The 19308-nt window shown below is 42.1% G+C and overlaps 2 protein-coding genes and 1 long non-coding RNA gene across 4 annotated transcripts; 1 reads left to right on the top strand and 2 right to left on the bottom strand.

The window, feature by feature from the left end:
• Positions 1-460: 460 nt before the first annotated feature.
• LOC127925349 (uncharacterized) lies at positions 461-9696 on the bottom strand. Its single transcript, XR_008120592.1, has 6 exons — positions 9556-9696; positions 9199-9493; positions 2060-2183; positions 1753-1876; positions 1017-1294; positions 461-962 (listed from the first exon to the last, which is right to left on the bottom strand). It is a non-coding gene; the product is annotated as an uncharacterized LOC127925349 (long non-coding RNA).
• On the top strand, positions 2578-18258 carry LOC127925348 (uncharacterized). 2 transcript variants are annotated; one of them, XM_052510242.1, is made up of 5 exons: positions 2578-2994; positions 9799-9865; positions 16636-17132; positions 17401-17826; positions 17974-18258. In XM_052510242.1, exons 2-5 carry the CDS (start codon positions 9812-9814, stop codon positions 17990-17992), a joined length of 996 nt encoding a protein of 331 aa, XP_052366202.1. In that variant the 5' UTR covers positions 2578-2994; positions 9799-9811; the 3' UTR covers positions 17993-18258. The 2 variants fall into 2 exon arrangements, with proteins under 2 accessions (XP_052366202.1, XP_052366203.1); XM_052510243.1 differs by lacking the exons at positions 2578-2994; positions 9799-9865 and adding an exon at positions 15266-15814.
• LOC118370525 (uncharacterized) lies at positions 11429-13499 on the bottom strand. The gene is made up of 4 exons (XM_052510244.1): positions 13299-13499; positions 12541-13106; positions 11876-12298; positions 11429-11745 (listed from the first exon to the last, which is right to left on the bottom strand). Exons 2-4 carry the CDS (start codon positions 13011-13013, stop codon positions 11715-11717), a joined length of 927 nt encoding a protein of 308 aa, XP_052366204.1. The 5' UTR covers positions 13014-13106; positions 13299-13499; the 3' UTR covers positions 11429-11714.
• Positions 18259-19308: the final 1050 nt, after the last annotated feature.

Below are 19308 nucleotides of genomic sequence, written 5' to 3'. Positions count from 1 at the left end.
TAGTTAAGCTCAGCTAGGTAACGATAACTAGGCTAATTGAGTCTACATAAGTTTAACTGTAAGTCGCTTTGGATAAAAGCGTCTGCTAAATGGCATATATTATTATTATTATATATTATACAGAGGCCGCTTATCTTTCTGCACATCTCTTTATTTACAATACTGGCTGTCATGGTTAACAAAAACGCAGGACATTGAATGATACCTGAATTGACTCAGAAAGGTAACATAAGTAGGCCAGTAGTATCACAGCGAGGTCAAACAAGTGTGTGTGTTTGTGTCAGATTATCCAGTGTCCACAGCAACATCATTGATTATTCTCTACTGTGATGTGTACTATGGTTTAAGCCATGCTCTCACTAACACTCATCTTTTCTCTTTCTCCCCTTACGCTTATGTCCAGCAACATCATTGACTGCCATGTGTACTAGGTTTAAGCCATGCTCTCACTAACACTCATCTTTTCTCTTTCTCCCCTTACGGAGACTCTTGGACCGCAACTGAGAACACCCTGGCCTGATTCCTAGACGTGCCTGGCCCAATCCCACCTGGCCTCCTACCTGCCTGTTGGTGTCCTGATTCCTAGACGTGCCTGGCCCAATCCCACATGGCCTCCTACCTGCCTGTTGGTGTCCCTGATTCCTAGACGTGCCTGGGCCAATCTCACCTGGCCTCCTTTTACCTGCCTGTTGGTGTCCTGATTCCTAGACGTGCCTGGCCCAATCCACCTGGCCTCCTTCTACCTGCCTGTTGGTGTCCCTGATTCCTAGACGTGCCTGGGCCAATCTCACCTGGCCTCCTTCTACCTGCCTGTTGGTGGCCTGATTCCTAGACGTGCCTGGCCCAATCCCACCTGGCCTCCTTCTACCTGCCTGTTGGTGTCCTGATTCCTAGACGTGCCTGGGCCAATCTCACCTGGCCTCCTTCTACCTGCCTGTTGGTGTCCTGATTCCTAGACGTACCTGGGCCAATCTCATTTTCTACCTGCCTGTTGGTGTCCTGATTCCTAGACGTACCTGGGCCAATCTCACCTGGCCTCCTTCTACCTGCCTGTTGGTGTCCTGATTCCTAGACGTACCTGGGCCAATCTCACCTGGCCTCCTTCTACCTGCCTGTTGGTGTCCTGATTCCTAGACGTGCCTGGGCCAATCCCACCTGGCCTCCTTCTACCTGCCTGTTGGTGGCCTGATTCCTAGACGTGCCTGGCCCAATCTCACCTGGCCTCCTTCTACCTGCCTGTTGGTGTCCTGATTCCTAGACGTGCCTGGGCCAATCTCACCTGGCCTCCTTCTACCTGCCTGTTGGTGTCCTGATTCCTAGACGTACCTGGGCCAATCTCACCTGGCCTCCTTCTACCTGCCTGTTGGTGTCCTGATTCCTAGACGTACCTGGGCCAATCCCACCTGGCCTCCTTCTACCTGCCTGTTGGGCCTGATTCCTAGACGTCCTGGCCCAATCCCACCTGGCCTCCTTCTACCTGCCTGTTGGTGTTCCTGACTCCTGGCCCAGACGATTCCTAGACCTGGCCCAATCTCACCTGGCCTCCTTCTACCTGCCTGTTGGTGTCCTGATTCCTAGACGTGCCTGGGCCAATCCCACCTGGCCTCCTTCTACCTGGTTGGTGTCCTTGATTCCTAGACGTGCCTGGGCCAATCCACCTGGCCTCCTTTCCTAGAAAAGATGGCCTCCTTCTACCTGCCTGTTGGTGTCCTGATTCCTAGACAACCTGGGCCAAACCTGGCCTCCTTCTACCTGCCTGTTGGTGTCCTGATTCCTAGACGTGCCTGGGCCAATTTCACCTGGCCTCCTTCTACCTGCCTGTTGGTGTCCTGATTCCTAGACGTGCCTGGGCCAATCTCACCTGGCCTCCTTCTACCTGCCTGTTGGTGTCCTGATTCCTAGACGTGCCTGGGCCAATTTCACCTGGCCTCCTTCTACCTGCCTGTTGGTGTCCTGATTCCTAGACGTGCCTGGGCCAATTTCACCTGGCCTCCTTCTACCTGCCTGTTGGTGTCCTGATTCCTAGACGTGCCTGGGCCAATTTCACCTGGCCTCCTACCTGCCTGTTGGTGTCCTGATTCCTAGATGTGCCTGGGCCAATTTCACCTGGCCTCCTTCTACCTGCCTGTTGGTGTCCTGATTCCTAGACGTGCCTGGGCCAATCTCACCTGGCCTCCTTCTACCTGCCTGGGTGTCCTGATTCCTAGATGCCTGGGCCAATTTCACCTGGCCTCCTTCTACCTGCCTGTTGGTGTCCTGATTCCTAGATGTGCCTGGGCCAATGGCCCCCTCCTGCCTGTTGGTGTCCTGATTCCTAGACGTGCCTGGGCCAATTTCACCTGGCCCCTCCCTACCTGCCGGTCCTGATTCCTAGATGTGCCTGGGCCAATACCTGCCTGTTGGTGTCTTGATTCCTAGATGTGCCTGGGCCAATCTCACCTGGCCTCCTTCTACCTGCGTGTTGGTGTCCTGATTCCTAGACGTGCCTGGGCCAATTTCACCTGGCCCCCTTCTACCTGCTTGTTGCTGCCTCCACTGGTTCTTTCTCCCCCATCAAGTAACTGATCCCACTCTGCACACACCCAGAACCCTGGATTCCATTACTTACCATCACGTCTTTATCAAAAGTCATCAGACCATAGGGTCTTGAAGAGTTAGTAATTTCCCTATAGTCATTATGGATATGGTCTGAGCCTGTCAGTTATCAGTTATTCCATACCAAGGCTAAATTAGGCTGAATGGCAGTATCACCACACACAACTGCAATGCAAGTCATTTACTACATCAATTATAGTCACAGCCTCTTTCCTTCATTTGCTTAACTGGGGGGATGGGCTGAATAAACAGTTTACAAGAAGCAGGGTGGGGCTCAACAGGCGGAAGGCATCCCAAAGGGCACCATTTTCTCTAACTTTTTCCATGTATAATGCTCTACTTTTGAGTTCCTGAGAGCCTTGGTCAGATGGTCAAATGGCTTTTCATAAAGACGTCATGGTAAGTAATGGAATCCAGGTTTCTGTGTGTGTTTCGGAGAAGGATCAGTGACTTGAGGGGGAGCAAGAACCTGTGGAGGCATCAACAAGCAGGTAAGAAGGGGGCCAGGTGAGATTGGGCCAGGTACAGTATGTCCAGGTGTCAGGCCAGGGTGTTCTTAGTCGCGGTCCAAGGGGAGGGGAGACCTTGAAAAGACGAGTGTTAGTGAGAGCGTGGCTAAAACCACAGTACACATCACAGTAGAGAATAATCTATGATGTTGCCGTGGACACTGGATAATCTGACACACACACCTGTTTGACCTCGCTGTGATATTGTAGGCCTATTTATGTTACTTTTCTGAGTTAATTCAGGTAACATTCAATGTCATGCGGTTGTGTTAACCATGACAGACAGATATTGCTTCAGTTGTTTCGTTTTGACTTCTTGTTACCTGGTAAATAACCAACAGCCCTGGTTAACCACAAGGGGGGGAAAGGCGAGGGAACAGTCCATGTCAGCTAGGGCCATCTTTTTAAAGAAACACCTTTTATTTCCATCTCTAGTTGAGTAAAATAAATTGTTTTGTTCTCGTCATAAAATAATCCAGAGAATAGCGGTAGCTCCAGACTCAGGCAGAAAACTGAATGTTCTATCCTCAGCAAGGCCCACCTTTTCAAAGAAAACAAATTATATCTATTTGAACAAAATGGGTCGTTTTATTTGTGATCACAAGAAAATCCTAACAATTCAGGAAAAGAGTGCCACAGCCAGGCAGAAGAATCGGACTATTCTATTATAAAGTGAGAACAAATAGTTTCTCTGATTGATATGGCTGTTACTTCGAAATAGAATGAGATGATGTGTCTGTGTTAAAACATGCCTAGCTCTGCCCACTGGGACATGGCTTATGGAGCACTCGTTGAAATAAGCATCCGTCACCATTTTCCAATGGATCAAGAGATCTCACCACACCAGTTTGATAAAAACAAGCTACTACACGCACCGCTGTCGTGAAAACTAACAGCAGCAGGGTTTTTCCTGCATAGAAAAGTCTTGGGTGGGCCGCCTGAGTTTTTTTTCGGGCCGCCTATGTCCAAAAATAAGACCTAACTAAATAACATTTTACAAATGATACTCATACAATAACAATGCCCAGTACAGCTACCATCTAGCCACACTACACAAACAGTACATTTCTCCTTCAGGCATTGTGGACAAACCGAGCCATCTAAAATACGTCCTGTCTGAAACACAGTTCAAGCCTCTGCTTGTCCCTTAACCAGAATACTTCAGGGTTATCATCACCATTTTAACAAGACACAACATGTCTTAGATCCACTTACAGAGGACAATAAAACACTAAATACATTTAGTTTTCACCAAGATCCCACAGTAGACACATTGTCTCCTCTTCAGGCACTCTGTTAAATCTACCCGTCTATATAGCCAGAGGGAGGGTGTCGGATTTTCGTTAGGCTCAGGCAGACATAATGGTTCAGGGGTGTAGTTCTCTTTGGTGAAAGTGTACGTTCTAAGTTTAGGTTTGCACCAAACATTAACTGGCCATTGTTCCTTGTGAATCACATAGTAATTTGTTCCAGAATATATCACAACAAAAATAGACAACTTTCCATGGGCTAGAGAATTGTTATGAGTAAGATCCCAGTCTAACACTTTATATGTGATTCTGTGTTCTGGCACATTTATCAGTCTTTTCCATAGATGATCCATGGCACACATGGTTCCCAACCCCAGTCAGTTTGTACCTTCCAAGAAACAGAAGGCTCTGTTTTGAACATTGTTACAATTAGTAAGGACGTGGGATCCCACACCCCAGCAGCATAGTCCATCACTGGACACCCACAACATGTATACAGCTGAAAGTAAACCAGATCCTTATATATTTTCATTTGGTTTCAACACTGACCCCAAGGCTCTAGCTGCAGATTCTGCCAGTGATCTAAGGCCGTCTTCAACAGCCATGTGTTCATCCAGTGTGAAACCAAGGTCATTATAGAGCCCAGTGTAGAATAATGGGGTCGTGTCCACTTCTCTGCACACCCTTCTGGGTCTTCTCTTGATTCATCACTAGTGTCGATTTAGTACACCGTCAATTAACAATATTCTACATATTCTGGAAGCAAGGAGAACTATGACATCAGCATACAACAAGATGCCCAGGAATATATCCGCAATTTCAACACCAAGTTTAGCATTTTTGATTTGTAGGGCTAAATCATTAGCATATAGTGCAAATAAAGTGGGCGAGAGTGTGTCTCCCTGCTTTACACCGTAAAGGGGTTGGAAACAAGCCAGTCCTGAGGTTACTGACCTAAATACAAGCAACTGGAGTCAGATAAAGAGCTTTGATAGCATCAAAGAATAATCCATCAATTCCCATTTTAATTTGTCTAAAAGCAAGGTCGTCTCTACTCACCCAATAAAAAGCCTTCTGAAAATCAATAAAACAGGAAGTTTTTGTTCAGAAGTTGGTTCTCTCTCTTGAATTCTAGACAGTATAGATCAGTGGAAACCATGTGTTTGATGCATTTCATACCATTCCACTTATTCCGCTCTAACCATTATGAGCCAGTCCTCCCAAATTAATCGGGCCACCAACCTCCTATGGTTTAGATGTGTTCTCTACATGCTCTGGCTTTCCTAAAGCCATTCTGTTCATCAGAAAGCTGGTCAGATAGTGAGAGAGCCTGTTATTTAGAATGCAAGAATCAGTGGTGTAAAGTTCTTAATTAGTACTTTAAAGTATTTTTACTTAAGTATTTTGGAGTATCTGTGCTTTACTTTATTTCAATTTTTACTTCACTACATTCCTAAAGGAAATAATGTACTTCTCCATATATTTTCTCTGACACCCAAAAGTAGTTGTTATATTTTGAATGCTTAGCAGGAGAGGAACATTTTCAAATTCAAGCACTTAGAGAACTTCCCTGGTCATCCCTACAGCCTCTGATCTGGTGGACTCACAAAACACACATACAAAGAAATACATGATGCACTGCAATACTGGAGAGTTGAAACTCAATATTAGGAAGGTGTCCTTAATGTTTTGTACACTCAGTGTATATCATTAGGCCTACTTTAAAACAATTGTGGATATACCAATCCAGGGCACCCGAGTGGTGCAGCGGTCTAAGGCATTGCATCTCAGTGCTAGAGGTGTCACTACAAACCCTGGTTTGAAATGCAGGCTGTATCTCAACTGGTCGTGATTGGGAGTCCTATAGGGCGATGCACAATTGGCCCAGCGTCGTTAGGGTTTGGACGTGGTAGGCCGTCATTGTTAATAAGAATTTGTTCTTAACTGACTTGCCTAGTTAAATAAATAAATATTCCCTTGAATCACTATACGGTATTTGCAGTACAACATGGGCTTTAAACTATGACCGTTTATGGTAATACGGGTGCTTGATGTGTAAATCGGGAGGTGCCGGAACATAAAGTGAGCACTGGAGTGGGGAGACCTGGGAGGTTCTGAAGTACCGGAACACATACAAAAAAGTATTTTATAATAAAGCATTGCATGCATATCATCGCATTTGCTAGTGGCAGTAGAGTAGAGGCACTTACACAAGTTGCAAACACGGAGAACATTTTTAGTAGCATAATGTCCGGGAAAATGTTGGCCTTTTATAAATCAATTTCTCCTTCATTTTACATGACTAGAGACTTTGGCAGAATATTTTTTAATACCACACACATGATCGAAATGGCAGGTTACTTTAACACTGACAAACTGAGAATATGAGATCAATAAAAACAACTTTGTGTTGAATCCATTAATAGCCCAGGCCTGTGTGTGTGGAGACATATTGTAGGCTACAATATGAAGAGGAAATTAGTCCTAAAAATGCTTTCCAGTACACTGACTCGCCCAATGATGCGCAGCTCACTTGATGTGATGGCGGACGCGCTCATACCAAAAGTCTACCTCTCTCGCTCTCTCTCTTGTAAAACAATATTTGGAAGTCGATTTAATATTTTGGTAGCCTACAGCATAGTCGTCTCTTTTCAGCAGGAGCCAACCTGTGTTTTTCCTCGATTGTATTTGAAATATTGTGAACGGCCTGTTTTGTCTGCATGCTGCTTTTTTCCATGCATATTTGCTGCTTGTTCCCAAATGTAGGCTATTCCTTGTTATATTCCTTGTTCCTTATTCCTTGTTATTGGGCTACAATCCACAGCTAGGCTATAAAAAACGCTATTGATCCTCTGTTGCTAAATTATAGGCCTTATCATGGGTATTCTGAATTATTTAACTTATTTCTGAAGAGACAACAGTAATTCTATAACTTTGGCAAATGTATTTAAATGTATCAGGAGTGCTGCAGTTCATTCAAAACCCTTCGCGGGGCTATGTTTCGGGGCAGCAGGTAGCCTAGTGGTGAGAGCGTTGAGCCAGTAACCGAAAGGTGGATCGAATCCCTAAACTTACATGGTAAAAATCTGTCATTCTGCCCCTGAACAAGGCAGTTAACCCACTCTTCACCGGCAGGCTGTCATTGTAAATAAGAATTTGTTCTCAGCTGACTTGCCTAGTTAAATCAAGGATAAATAAAAAATGATATAAGGAAATAAATTATGAATTGCAACACTGGAGAGTTGCAGGCTCATGTCTATCAGAGCAGAGAGGGCTCATAGAAAGCGAATATCCTAGCTATGTGAGAGATACTGGCGCGCTTCTCACACAGCCACCGCCATGCGTTGGTCTCAAACAGGTTACAATGGACTAAGGATGTGGCAAACCATGAAGAGGCAACTCGAATGAACTTTGATCAATTCCGAGAAAAGTTCAAATAAGTGTTCATGCCACTAGAGGTACCGGGGCTGGCCAATTAGGTTCCGGGACAACACCGTCCAAAACGGAGAGGTGCCAGGATCCGGTCCAAATTAAGCACTGGGTAATGGCGATTGAATTGTACCTTTAATCGTGTTTTGTCCTCTTTCCGCCCAAGCAGACAGTGGAGACTAGGAGGTTGCATTCCCATGTGGATCAATAGACACTTCTTGAACAAGTGAAGTTTAACCAAGCCATCTGCGTTGTTCGGGGTAGGCTTCCCGGGGTGCAGCCCCGAACCAATAATTGGGCGAAAATTATTCCTGCAAGGGGGCTTTAGGACCATGCGGACTAAGGATGTGGCATCGCGCTTGCTTGCAGAGAGTGTGAGAGAATATTGTTCTTCTGCCCAGTGTTTTTTTGGATCATAATTTAGGTGGTGGGTTGACGGGGCGTGGTCATGAACGTGGCCAATGGTGCAGTCTCCAACATAAAATGTCTTGTTGGTCACAGTGACAAAATGTAGCTGTTGTGAAGATAATTTCCTGCTATTCTACACAATTTGCCATGGTTTATGCTATCTGAGTGACTCAAACATTATCTAAAAATCAATGGGCCCCATGCCATAAAAAGTATTATTCTGAATGCATCATTTTAGGAATATTAGATTCTCCCTTACTGTTTAGCTTTTATTTTGGTGTTGTTCTCAATTATCTTATTTTAAAATATATAATAATAATATATGCCATTTAGCAGACGCTTTTATCCAAAGCGACTTAACTTTTGAGCTTACTTTGTAAAATATTTTATTTTTTAATTTTAAAATGATTTTTTTTTTCATCCTGAATTTTTGTATATTTTTTAAATTATAATATACTGTACAATGTGTGTCTCCAAACACCGAGGCCGAGGCTATTGATGGATTCAAGACAAAGTCGGTTTTCTGCCTGAGGGCCGCTATTTTCTGGATTATTTTGTGACCAGAACAAAACTGCTTATTTTACTCAACTTTAAATTTAATTAAATTGTATTTCTTTGAAAAGATGGGCCTGGCTGACATGAAAAATAGATGAGGGGAAAGGATCAACAGACACAGAGGCTGGCTATCTTATTTACAATGCTGGCTGTCATGGTTAACAAAAACACAGAACATTGAATGCTACCTGAATTGACTCAGAAAGGTAACATAAGTAGGCCAATAGTATCACAGCGAGGTCAAACAAGTGTGTTTGTGTCAGATTATCCAGTGTCCACAGCAACATCATTGATTATTCTCTACTTTGATGTGTACTATGGTTTAAGCCATGCTCTCACTAACACTCATCTTTTCTCTTTCTCCCCTTACGGAGACTCTTGGACCGCAACTGAGGACACCCTGGCCTGATTTCTAGACGTGCCTGGCCCAATCTCACCTGGCCTCCTTCTACCTGCCTGTTGGTGGCCTGATTCCTAGACGTGCCTGGGCCAATCTCACCTGGCCTCCTTCTACCTGCCTGTTGGTGTCCTGATTCCTAGACGTGCCTGGGCCAATCTCACCTGGCCCCCTTCTACCTGCCTGTTGGTGGCCTGATTCCTAGACGTGCCTGGGCCAATTTCACCTGGCCTCCTTCTACCTGCCTGTTGGTGGCCTGATTCCTAGATGTGCCTGGGCCAATCTCACCTGGCCTCCTTCTACCTGCCTGTTGGTGTCCTGATTCCTAGATGTGCCTGGGCCAATCCCACCTGGCCTCCTTCTATCTGCCTGTTGGTGTCCTGATTCCTAGATGTGCCTGGGCCAATCCCACCTGGCCCCCTTCTACCTGCTTGTTGCTGCCTCCACTGGTTCTTTCTCCCCCTCAAGTCAAATGAAAGCCCTCATCGTTTCTCTGTCTCCTCTTCCTGAGGGCCTGAGGCTCTAGGACCACGACTGAGGCTTGACACCTGGGCGTGTTGTTTTACTGTTCCATGGTACATGGCATAGATGTGTCTATACTCTGGGGCGACTTTACTCTTAAGATGGCTAAGAGTGTGTTTGTCTGATTTTGTAGAATTAATCTCCAAATGGATTCTCTGCTCTACTGTGAAGTTGTCACGTACCACCCCATACCATTGCAGGTAATGACAAGAAAAATGGTTTGCAATGTATTTCAACAGTCTTTCATACTTACATGTTATTTCCAGTTATCTCCATGACCTTTCACTATCTTTGGGTCGTAGACACAGTCCTCCTCTTCCATGCCAACCTCAGGTGATACCAAGCCAGTGTCATAGCCATGCACAGTGTGCCAGGTCTTCTGCTTGGGGTGGTTCTTCTTCTCTATGATAACCTTCCCCACATCCACTCTGACTTGAAGTACTCTTTTCTCCCAGTAGGGGGCACCAGGGGGGTTTTCAATGGCTTTTAGAATGTCCCAACTAACATAGGCACCAGTTCCAAGAACACTTTAGTCTACACTTGGTGTGAAGCCATTGTTCTTAATCAACTCTGTTGTGGTGCCGTGGAACATCACATATTCTGTCTGGTCTTCAGGAAGTGTGTTGCTGTCTGGAAAGTTGATGTAGTATGGAGAGTTAGCCATAAGCTAGAAACCAAACTGCAACTGAATAAACCTCTGCTGAGATGAACTGTATTATAAGCCAATACAATGCACAATTACACTTTGTAATATTAAATAGTCCTTTGGCTAAAACTGTTACACCAAATAGTGATATTTATACAATAACAATATGCTGAATCACTATTGTTACAGTAATATTACAAGTGTTGTAACATTATCATGCTTACATATAAATGTACCTTGTAAACAGGGATTGTTTAATATATCTAAGATAAGTGTCCAATAACAAGACTGTTTAATAAAGACTGTTGTTTATTATACTGTGTATGCTTAGGAAACAGTGCTTCTAACTGATCTCGCTACTGTGCTTTCCACTAGTTACCACAGCCACAAATGCATGAAAAGAAAAAATAGCTTTTTGTTCTCCATTTAAGGTTAGGGTTAGTCATCAGGGTTAACAGTGAGGTTACAGCTAGGGTTAAAGTTAGGGTTAGGTTTAAAACCACACTTTAATAAGAAATAGGCGAGGTTGAAGACTTTGCGGCTGAGGTAACTAGTGACGACTCACTACCGTGCTTAGGTTTCATTTCCAGGTTTCCACTCGTCACTAGACATAGAGATGAATAGAGGGCACACTTGCCACAAATAACTATCTCACTATGTCTCTAGAGAGCATAGCAGTCCATCAGAATGTAGAACCATGATACCTCTATGTCAGTGAAAAGCAACCATCCCACACAGATAGAGGTGGTCTAATAAATACATAACCATAAACCTGCTGTATTAAAATGTTTAAGTGGTATGTCACCAACCTGACATTGAAAGCTGCTGACATCTTTTGCAAACAGTAGTGAGCATTCAGCTGCCACCAGCGTCAAACTGGAAGACACCTTATAAACCAATGGCAGACACCTTATAAACCTATGGCAGACACCTTATAAACCTATGGCAGACACCTTATAAACCTATGGCAGACACCTTATAAACCTATGGCAGACACCTTATAAACCTATGGCAGACACCTTATAAACCTATGGCAGACACACAACATTGACTAAATATTGCCAATGTTTCCGCAGTAAAGATGCTTCAGATTAAATCAACACACTCAAACAGTGGGTGACTTTTAGAGGTTTATTTCAGATGTATTATAGGAAGACAATTATTCGGAACAATTATGATCAATGATGCACGCCTTGTTTATGTCAAGTGAATATCATTGAATCGTTTTTAAAAATGTGATAAGGTTATATTAATTGCATATACAGTAGGTGTATGGCCAATAATCAGCAAGCCTTTGGCAAAATATAGCTTATTCCTATGCAGTATTGAATGTGTAGCTATAGCAGCATGTTACATCCTCTTATCCTGATGAACATGAAGTGTAATGCTCCTTGAATACACCTTCAAGACTCAACCTCCAGTGACGGGTTTAACCTGAGGATAGAGAAACACATACAATATGTTAGAACCTGCGAGTAGTGGAGGACATATTTCAAGTGCAAGCCTTCTAGGAAAATGAAAACTTCCATCTAGTGATTTGTGAGAGAAGTTCAATATTACATACTTTTTCAAGATGGCCACTTTCAGCAATGCCATGACTTTGATTCTCTTTGGGTCGTAGACACAGTTCTCCTGTTGGTTGCTCGGCACCATGCCAACACCAGGTGGAACCCAGGCAGTGTCATACCCATATGTGTGCCAGTCGTATTGCCTGTCGTGACCCTGCACATCAATGATCTTAACCTTGCCAACATCCACCTTCACTTTCAGAACCATCCTGTCTGAGTCATCAGCCCCAATGGGGTATTTAATGGCTTTTCGGATGTCTCGACTGAGGTAAACACCGGCACCAAGCATCCCATCTTCGGAAGGTTCGAATCCACTTCTCTGTATTTTCACAGCAATCTGTTTTGATGTTCCATGATACATCACGTAGACGTGGCTGTCCTCAGGGGTGACTCCACTCTGAAGATGACGGTGTCGAGATCTGTAAGATAGAGAGACAGTTTTTGCAGAAATGTGATAAAAGTACAACCTTCTACAGTTGCAGTATTTTAAATTTGAGGCAAAATATCTCAAATGAATTTGTAAGCCATCCACAGATATACTATAACACAATGCCATTGGAAAGCTCAAAACACAATTGACTGCTGTGAGGTTCAATTGTTCATGACAGGTAAAACCAAGAGAATGTTAGCAGTGCTTTACAACAGTTTATCTTATACTTACATGTTGTTTTCTTTTACTTTCATGACCTGCATGACTTTGATTCTCTTTGGGTCGTAGACACAGTTCCCCTGTTGGTTGCTCAGCACCATACTGACCCCTGGGGGAACCCAGGCCGTGTCATATCCATGCTCGGTATGCCAGGTCTCCTGCATGGGGTGGTTCTGTTGATCTATGATTTTAACCTTCCCTACATCCACTTTGACTTTTAGTACTCTTCTCTTATTGTTGGAAACACCAAGGGGGTATTTAATTGCTTTTCCGATGTCTCGACTGACATACACACCAGGCCCAAGTTCTTCTCTTGATGGTGTGAAACCATTCTTCTTGATCAACTCTGTAGCCTCTTTTGTGGTGCCGTGGAACATCACATATTCTTTGTGATCCTCTGGATGCTCATTGGTCTCAAGAATGTTTTCTAAGTAGTATGGTGAATTCGTTTTGTTTTTCTGCTTGGTGTACCCCTTCAAAGCCATAGTAATCAAACTGCTGCTGAATACACCTCTGACAAATGAGCTGTAATCCCCAAAACTATTTTTAAGGCCTAGCCATTTTGCAAATGATTTAGGCTGGAACCGATAAAGCAAATTGTAAAGTTTAAATAACTATTCAACGTATCCAGAATCAATGTTACAATAATATTAGAATAGCATTATAACATTCGAAAGTAAATACTGGTAAACAAAACAGTATTTGACTTATATCAAGTGTTCAATAATAAGACAGCTAACTTCTAATGTTTCAAATAACATTATTCTCACCCGCTATAGTAACAGACGAATGCAGGACTATACCGTATGTGAGGGTTTCCTCCCACTCAAGTTTCATTTCCTGGTTCTTGAGAAAAACGTTAGGTTTTCTGTTTCTTTGTAAGTAAAAACCACACCCACTCACGTTAGAATCTAGTCTAATGGGTACATGATCATAAACATATGTGAAACGTCATGCCGTATTAAGAAGACCTCTGGAGCGTTTTAAAATTGCAATGCGGACACCTTTGACAAATCCATTGACGTTTTTTGTCTTTATACAGTACCAGTCCAAAGTTTGGCACGCCTACTCATTCAAGGGTTTTTCTTTAGTTTACTATTTTCTACATGGTAAAAAAGTAGCGAAGACATCAAAACTATTAAATAACACATGGAATCATGTAGTAACCAAAGAAGTGTTAAACAAATCCAAATATATGTTATATTTGAGATTCTTCAAAGTAGCCACCCTTTGCCTTGTATATCAGACTACGATCAGAATCAGTAATGTGTTGTCGATCTAAACAGTGATCACACAACTGCTGTCTGCGACTAACAGGAAGACACCGTTGATACGTCTATGGAAGGCACAACATTGACCAATATTATCAATATATTTCTACACCACAGACGCTGTACCTTAATAAAACCTGATTGGATTTTGTGGAGGTAAACAGTATAGGGAACTTCTACAGTTTATTTGAGATGTATTATAGGAAGAAAACCATTCTTTAAACAACGTATGATCATTGATACACGTTCATTATCAAGTAAATATGATTGATTATATTTCTAAAATATATGATAAGGTTATATGATTGATTGCACATCAATTCCCATATCAAATCCTCAGCCTTTTGTGAGCCTATTTTGCTCCTTCTTACTGTGGACTGTTGCTGCATCATGCTGGACTGTTGAACCATCTACTTCTGACACCGAAAATCCAGAAGAAAACCCTCTTGGTGTTCCAGACACTAAGACAAGAGTAGCTGAAGGGACATTTCAAAGTGTTTTCAACTTCATTTTCATCATCTCCAGCACCACCCCAACATCAACATACAGTGTGTGAAAATTGCACATTTCTATGTTTTGTAGTTAAAAAAAAATGTTTCCAATGACATCATCAACCAATTAGTAGAGAATTATTAGGCAACGTCTACTCATAATTTGTTAAAATCACACAAACGCACACCGATGACGTCATCTTTTTTACCACAAAACATAGAAACACGTAATTTTCTCATATGTTGTTGATGTTGGGGCAGTGCTGGAGATAATGAAGTTGAAGCATTTTGACGTCGCCCATTAGAGTCAGAGTGGATGCAGTACCATCCCAAGGGGAAGACCTGGCACATTGTGTATGACACTGCCTGGGTTTCACCTGGTGTTGGCATGGTGCCGAGCAACCAAGAGGAAGACTGTGTTTACGACCCAAAATGAATCAAGAAGGGAACTGTAGAGAACTTGTCACTCTGAATAATCCTGTTGAAGTGCAAAATACAGGAAACTGCCAAAATATTGAAACAGTTGAGTAAATGAGGGGTACAAAGTATATTGAAACCAGGTGCTTCCACACAGGTGTGGTCCCTGAGTTAATGAATCACTTAACATTCCTTCATGCTTAGGGTCATGTATAGTATAAAAATTCTGGGCAGGCCATTATTTTGACTACCATGGCGATGCCCCCATCCACAGGGCACTAGTGGTGACGTAATGGTTTGATGAGTATGAAAACGATGTAAACCATATGCCCTGGCCGTCAACCCAATGTTCAACCCAATCGAACACTTATGGGAGATTCTGGAGCAACGGCTGAGACAGCGTTTTCCACCACCGTCAACAAAACACCAAATGATGGAATTTGTCATGGAAGAATGGTGTCACATCCCTCCAGTAGAGTTCCAGACACTTGTAGAATCTATGCCAGGGTGCATTGAAACTGTTCTGGATCGTGGTGCCCAACACCCTATTTAGACACTTTATGTTGGTGTTTCCTTTATTATGGCACTTACCTGTACAATACTGCACTTAAATATATAATGCACCTTATAATAATGTACCTACTGGACAAAATGTATAATATTAGTCAATAGGTGTCTTCTATAGACTAATAGTATCTTCAATTTAGTCGCAAATGACAGCTGTGTACTCACTGTTCAGATTGACTCAACAACTGATCTTAGTCTGATGTATAAACACTACAGACATCCATTTACTGGTCAAAGGTGTCAGCATTGCAAATTCAAAATGCTCCAGATGTCTTGCAATAATAACATGTATCAGACATGTTTATGTACCCATTAGATTAGGCTTCTTTGTCATCTGAGTTGGCGTGGTTGCTTTTCACTAGCAAAGAGATATCCTGGTCATAAATATGGATGGACTTTGCTCTCTCTCTCGAATTAGAATTTAAGAGAGAGGGGGGATAGAGCGAGGGAGAGGAAACCGAGGGGAAACGAGAACTAAACTCTGTCATATAATCCTGAATTAGTCTGACTGGTTGGTTGAATCTGATTCCACAGTAGCAGGTAAGGATGACCAAATTATAATTTGACTTTTTAGAAAGTTGTTTATTAGCTACTTCACAAATGTTAACATCGCATTGAAAAATGTAAATCACAAGCCAGAGGATATAATCCAATATATAGTATTTTCTATAAAAGTGAATGATACAATAGAGATTATCTGAATTATAATGTATTTATAAAATTACAAACAAGTTTCAGTGCTAGTAACATACCAAGTACATTGTGTACTATTGATGTATTATTCATGTGAGCCAAAGAAATATACTAAGGCAACACAGTAGTTGGCAAAAGCATGTGACATTTCTGAATTAGTAGCCTGGATAAAGTCTATTTGTGGTCGACATGTTGCCCTTTTTAATTCATATTTAATTGGCAAGTATCACAATGTGCAGGCGGAGTCTCCTTTTATTACACTTCAGGTTACTTCCACAGGGCCTTCAGAATGTAGTCATACCTCTTGATTTATTCCACATTTAGTTGTGTTACGGACTGAATTCAAAATCAATTAAGTAAATAAAAAATCCATTTGGAATGTCAAGGCAAAGGAGTGCGAATACTTGTGTAAATGAGATATTTTCAATATTTTCAATAAGTTTGTTAAAATGTCTAAAAACATGTTTTCACTTTGTCATTATGGCGTATTGTGTGTGTAGATGGGTGAGAGAAAAAAACATTGAATCAATTTTGAATTCAGGCTGTAACAACAACATGTGGAATAAGTCAAGAGGTATGACTACTTTCTGGAGGCCCTGTAGGAAATCTAAATCGTTACTACAGGATTGCAGAAGTTTGTATATTCATAAAAGCATATTTTGCCACAGGTTCTCACAGATAGAATCATCATGTTGACTAGGGCTTGCCTGAGGAAAATGAAACCAAACTCTCCATACTTAGACAACTTTCTCAACACTGGTGAACATCCTGAGGATCAAATAACATATGTGATGTTCCATGGCACCTCAGTAGAGGCTGCAGAGCTGATTAAGAAGAATGGCTTCATACTATCAAGAGCAGATATCAGCATGCTTGGTGCTGGTGTTTATGTTACACGGGACATTCAAAAAGCCTGTAAATACCCTCTTGGTGTTTCCAACTCTAAGAGAAGAGTACTAAAAGTCAGAGTGGATGTAGGGAAGGTTAAGATCATAGACCAGCAGGATCACCCCATGCAGAAGACCTGGCATACCGAGCATGGATATGACACGGCCTGGGTTCCACCAGGTGTCGATATGGTAGAAAGCAACCGACAGGAGAACTGTGTCTACGACCCAAAGAGAATCAAAGTCATGGAGGTCATGAAAGTAAACAAAAAGACCATGTAAGTATGGAAGAGACTGTTGTAGTACAAACCCTCTGATTGGTTTTACCTGTAATGATGCAATAGATACATTCTAGATCTTTCTAACGGATTTGTTTTTAGAGCCTAGTTTGGGAGGTCAGATGACCAGGAATTAAAAAAACTACATTTCCCCAATGACCTAAAAATCAAGTCTCCTTTATCAAATCATTATTTTAAATAAACTATGTGAAGAATGGAAGCTAATATAATATTATATTGAAGCAAAAACTGTCTGCTTGTCTTACAGATCTAGATACCGTCATCTACAGAGTGGAGTCACCCCTGAGGACAGCCATGTCTATGTGATGTATCATGGAACATCAAAACAGATTGCTGTGAAAATACAGAGAAATGGCTTCACACCATCTAGAGTTGGCATGCTTGGTGCCGGTGTTTACCTCAGTCGAGACATCCGAAAAGTCATTAGATACCCCATTGGAGCCGATGACTCAGACAAGATGGTTCTGAAAGTGAAGGTGGATGTTGGCAAGGTTAAGATCATTAACAAACAGGGTCACGACATGCAATACAACTGGCACACTAAGCATGGGTATGACACTGCCTGGGTTCCACCTGGTGTTGGCATGGTGAATAGCGACCAAGAGGAGGACTGTGTTTTCGACCCGAAGAGAATCACAGTGCTGACAATGCTGAAAGTGTCCACCATGAAAATGTGAGTGATATTGAGCCACAGTCAGTACCTTATCACAATGGAAGTACCCCTACAGTAGAAGGCTTGAAGGGCACTTAATGTGAGTTCCATTATACACACATGCAGGTTTTAATTGAGACAGTTTGTATTCTATTCTGTTTCCTGCAGGTTAAACCCGTCACTGTAGAACTGATGGCGTTCTGCATTCAGTGGGAGCATCCAGCATAACCTCATGGTCATCAGAAGAGGATGGTTAGAATCAGACAGACCCACATGATGCAGTTCATAGGAAGAAGAAGCTATATTTTGCAGGCCCACAAGATGATTTCACATGTCAATCTATATGCAATCAATCATTTAACCTCATCATATCAAATATTCATATTTACGTGATGTAAATAATGCATGTGTAACAATGATCCTTGTTCCTAAAATAAATCTCAAATAAACAAGTTTCACATTGTTTGTTGTGTTTTCCCTCCTCCTAATTCCAATCAGTTAATCTATTGAAGTATCTGTGTTGCAGAAATATATGAACTAATTTAGTCAATGTTGCTTGTCTTCCATAAACTTCCATAGACAGGTAGCAGCTGAGTTCTCACTGTTTGCGGAAGGTGTCAGCCATTTTGAAATGCTCAGATTGGGATTCCATATATGTTTATAGTTCGGTATTCATTAGACTACCTGTACTATCTGAGTGGGTGTTGTTGCTTTCCCCTTACATAGAGGTGTCATGGTTCTACATTCCGAGGGACTACTATGCTCCAGGTCAGCGATCATCAACTAGATTCAGCCGCAGGTCCCATTTCTTTCTTGAACGGATGGTCAGGGGGCCGGAACATAATTACAAATCATTTGTAGACTGCAAATTGACCGCAAGAAGCACAAACAAATAATGTGAGACTAAAACATAATTACAAACCTCTATTATACATGGAAATACCTTAGAACAGATTCCCAAATGAAAATCACTTGGAGCTGATTTGCTGGTGTTTTTACAGTCTTTTATGTCCAACCATTTAACTGGGCCACCAGTTGGAGATCCCTGCTCTGTGTGCCTTATCCATCTCTATAGAGACAAGAGTTGTAACCAGGAAATGAAATCAGTAAAGCACTCTGTATGAAGCACTACTGTAGGTTTCCTAAGAATACAGTATAATAATCCTGCATTTGTCAAGCAAAAGCAGGTAAGAACAATCTCCTGTAATTCTAGACAAATGAACAGTCTTGTTATTGACCATTTCACTGATATATATCAAACAATATTACTGTAACAATAGTGATTCAGCAGATTGTAATTTTGTAAACTTCACTATTTGGTTGTCACAGTTTCAGTTAAAGGACTATTTAATATTACAAAGTGTAATTGTGCATTGTATTGGCTTATAATACAGTTCATCTCAGCAGAGGTTTATTCAGTTGCAGTTTGGTTTCTAGTTTAAGGCTAACTCTCCATACTACATCAACTTTCCAGACAGCAACACACTTCCTGAAGACCAGACA

This window comes from Oncorhynchus keta, unplaced genomic scaffold, assembly GCF_023373465.1.
Source record: "Oncorhynchus keta strain PuntledgeMale-10-30-2019 unplaced genomic scaffold, Oket_V2 Un_contig_5459_pilon_pilon, whole genome shotgun sequence".
Taxonomy (NCBI): Eukaryota; Metazoa; Chordata; class Actinopteri; order Salmoniformes; family Salmonidae; genus Oncorhynchus; species Oncorhynchus keta.
The sequence above is the reverse complement of the archived record's forward strand: the minus strand, read 5'-3'. Positions and strand labels throughout refer to the sequence as shown.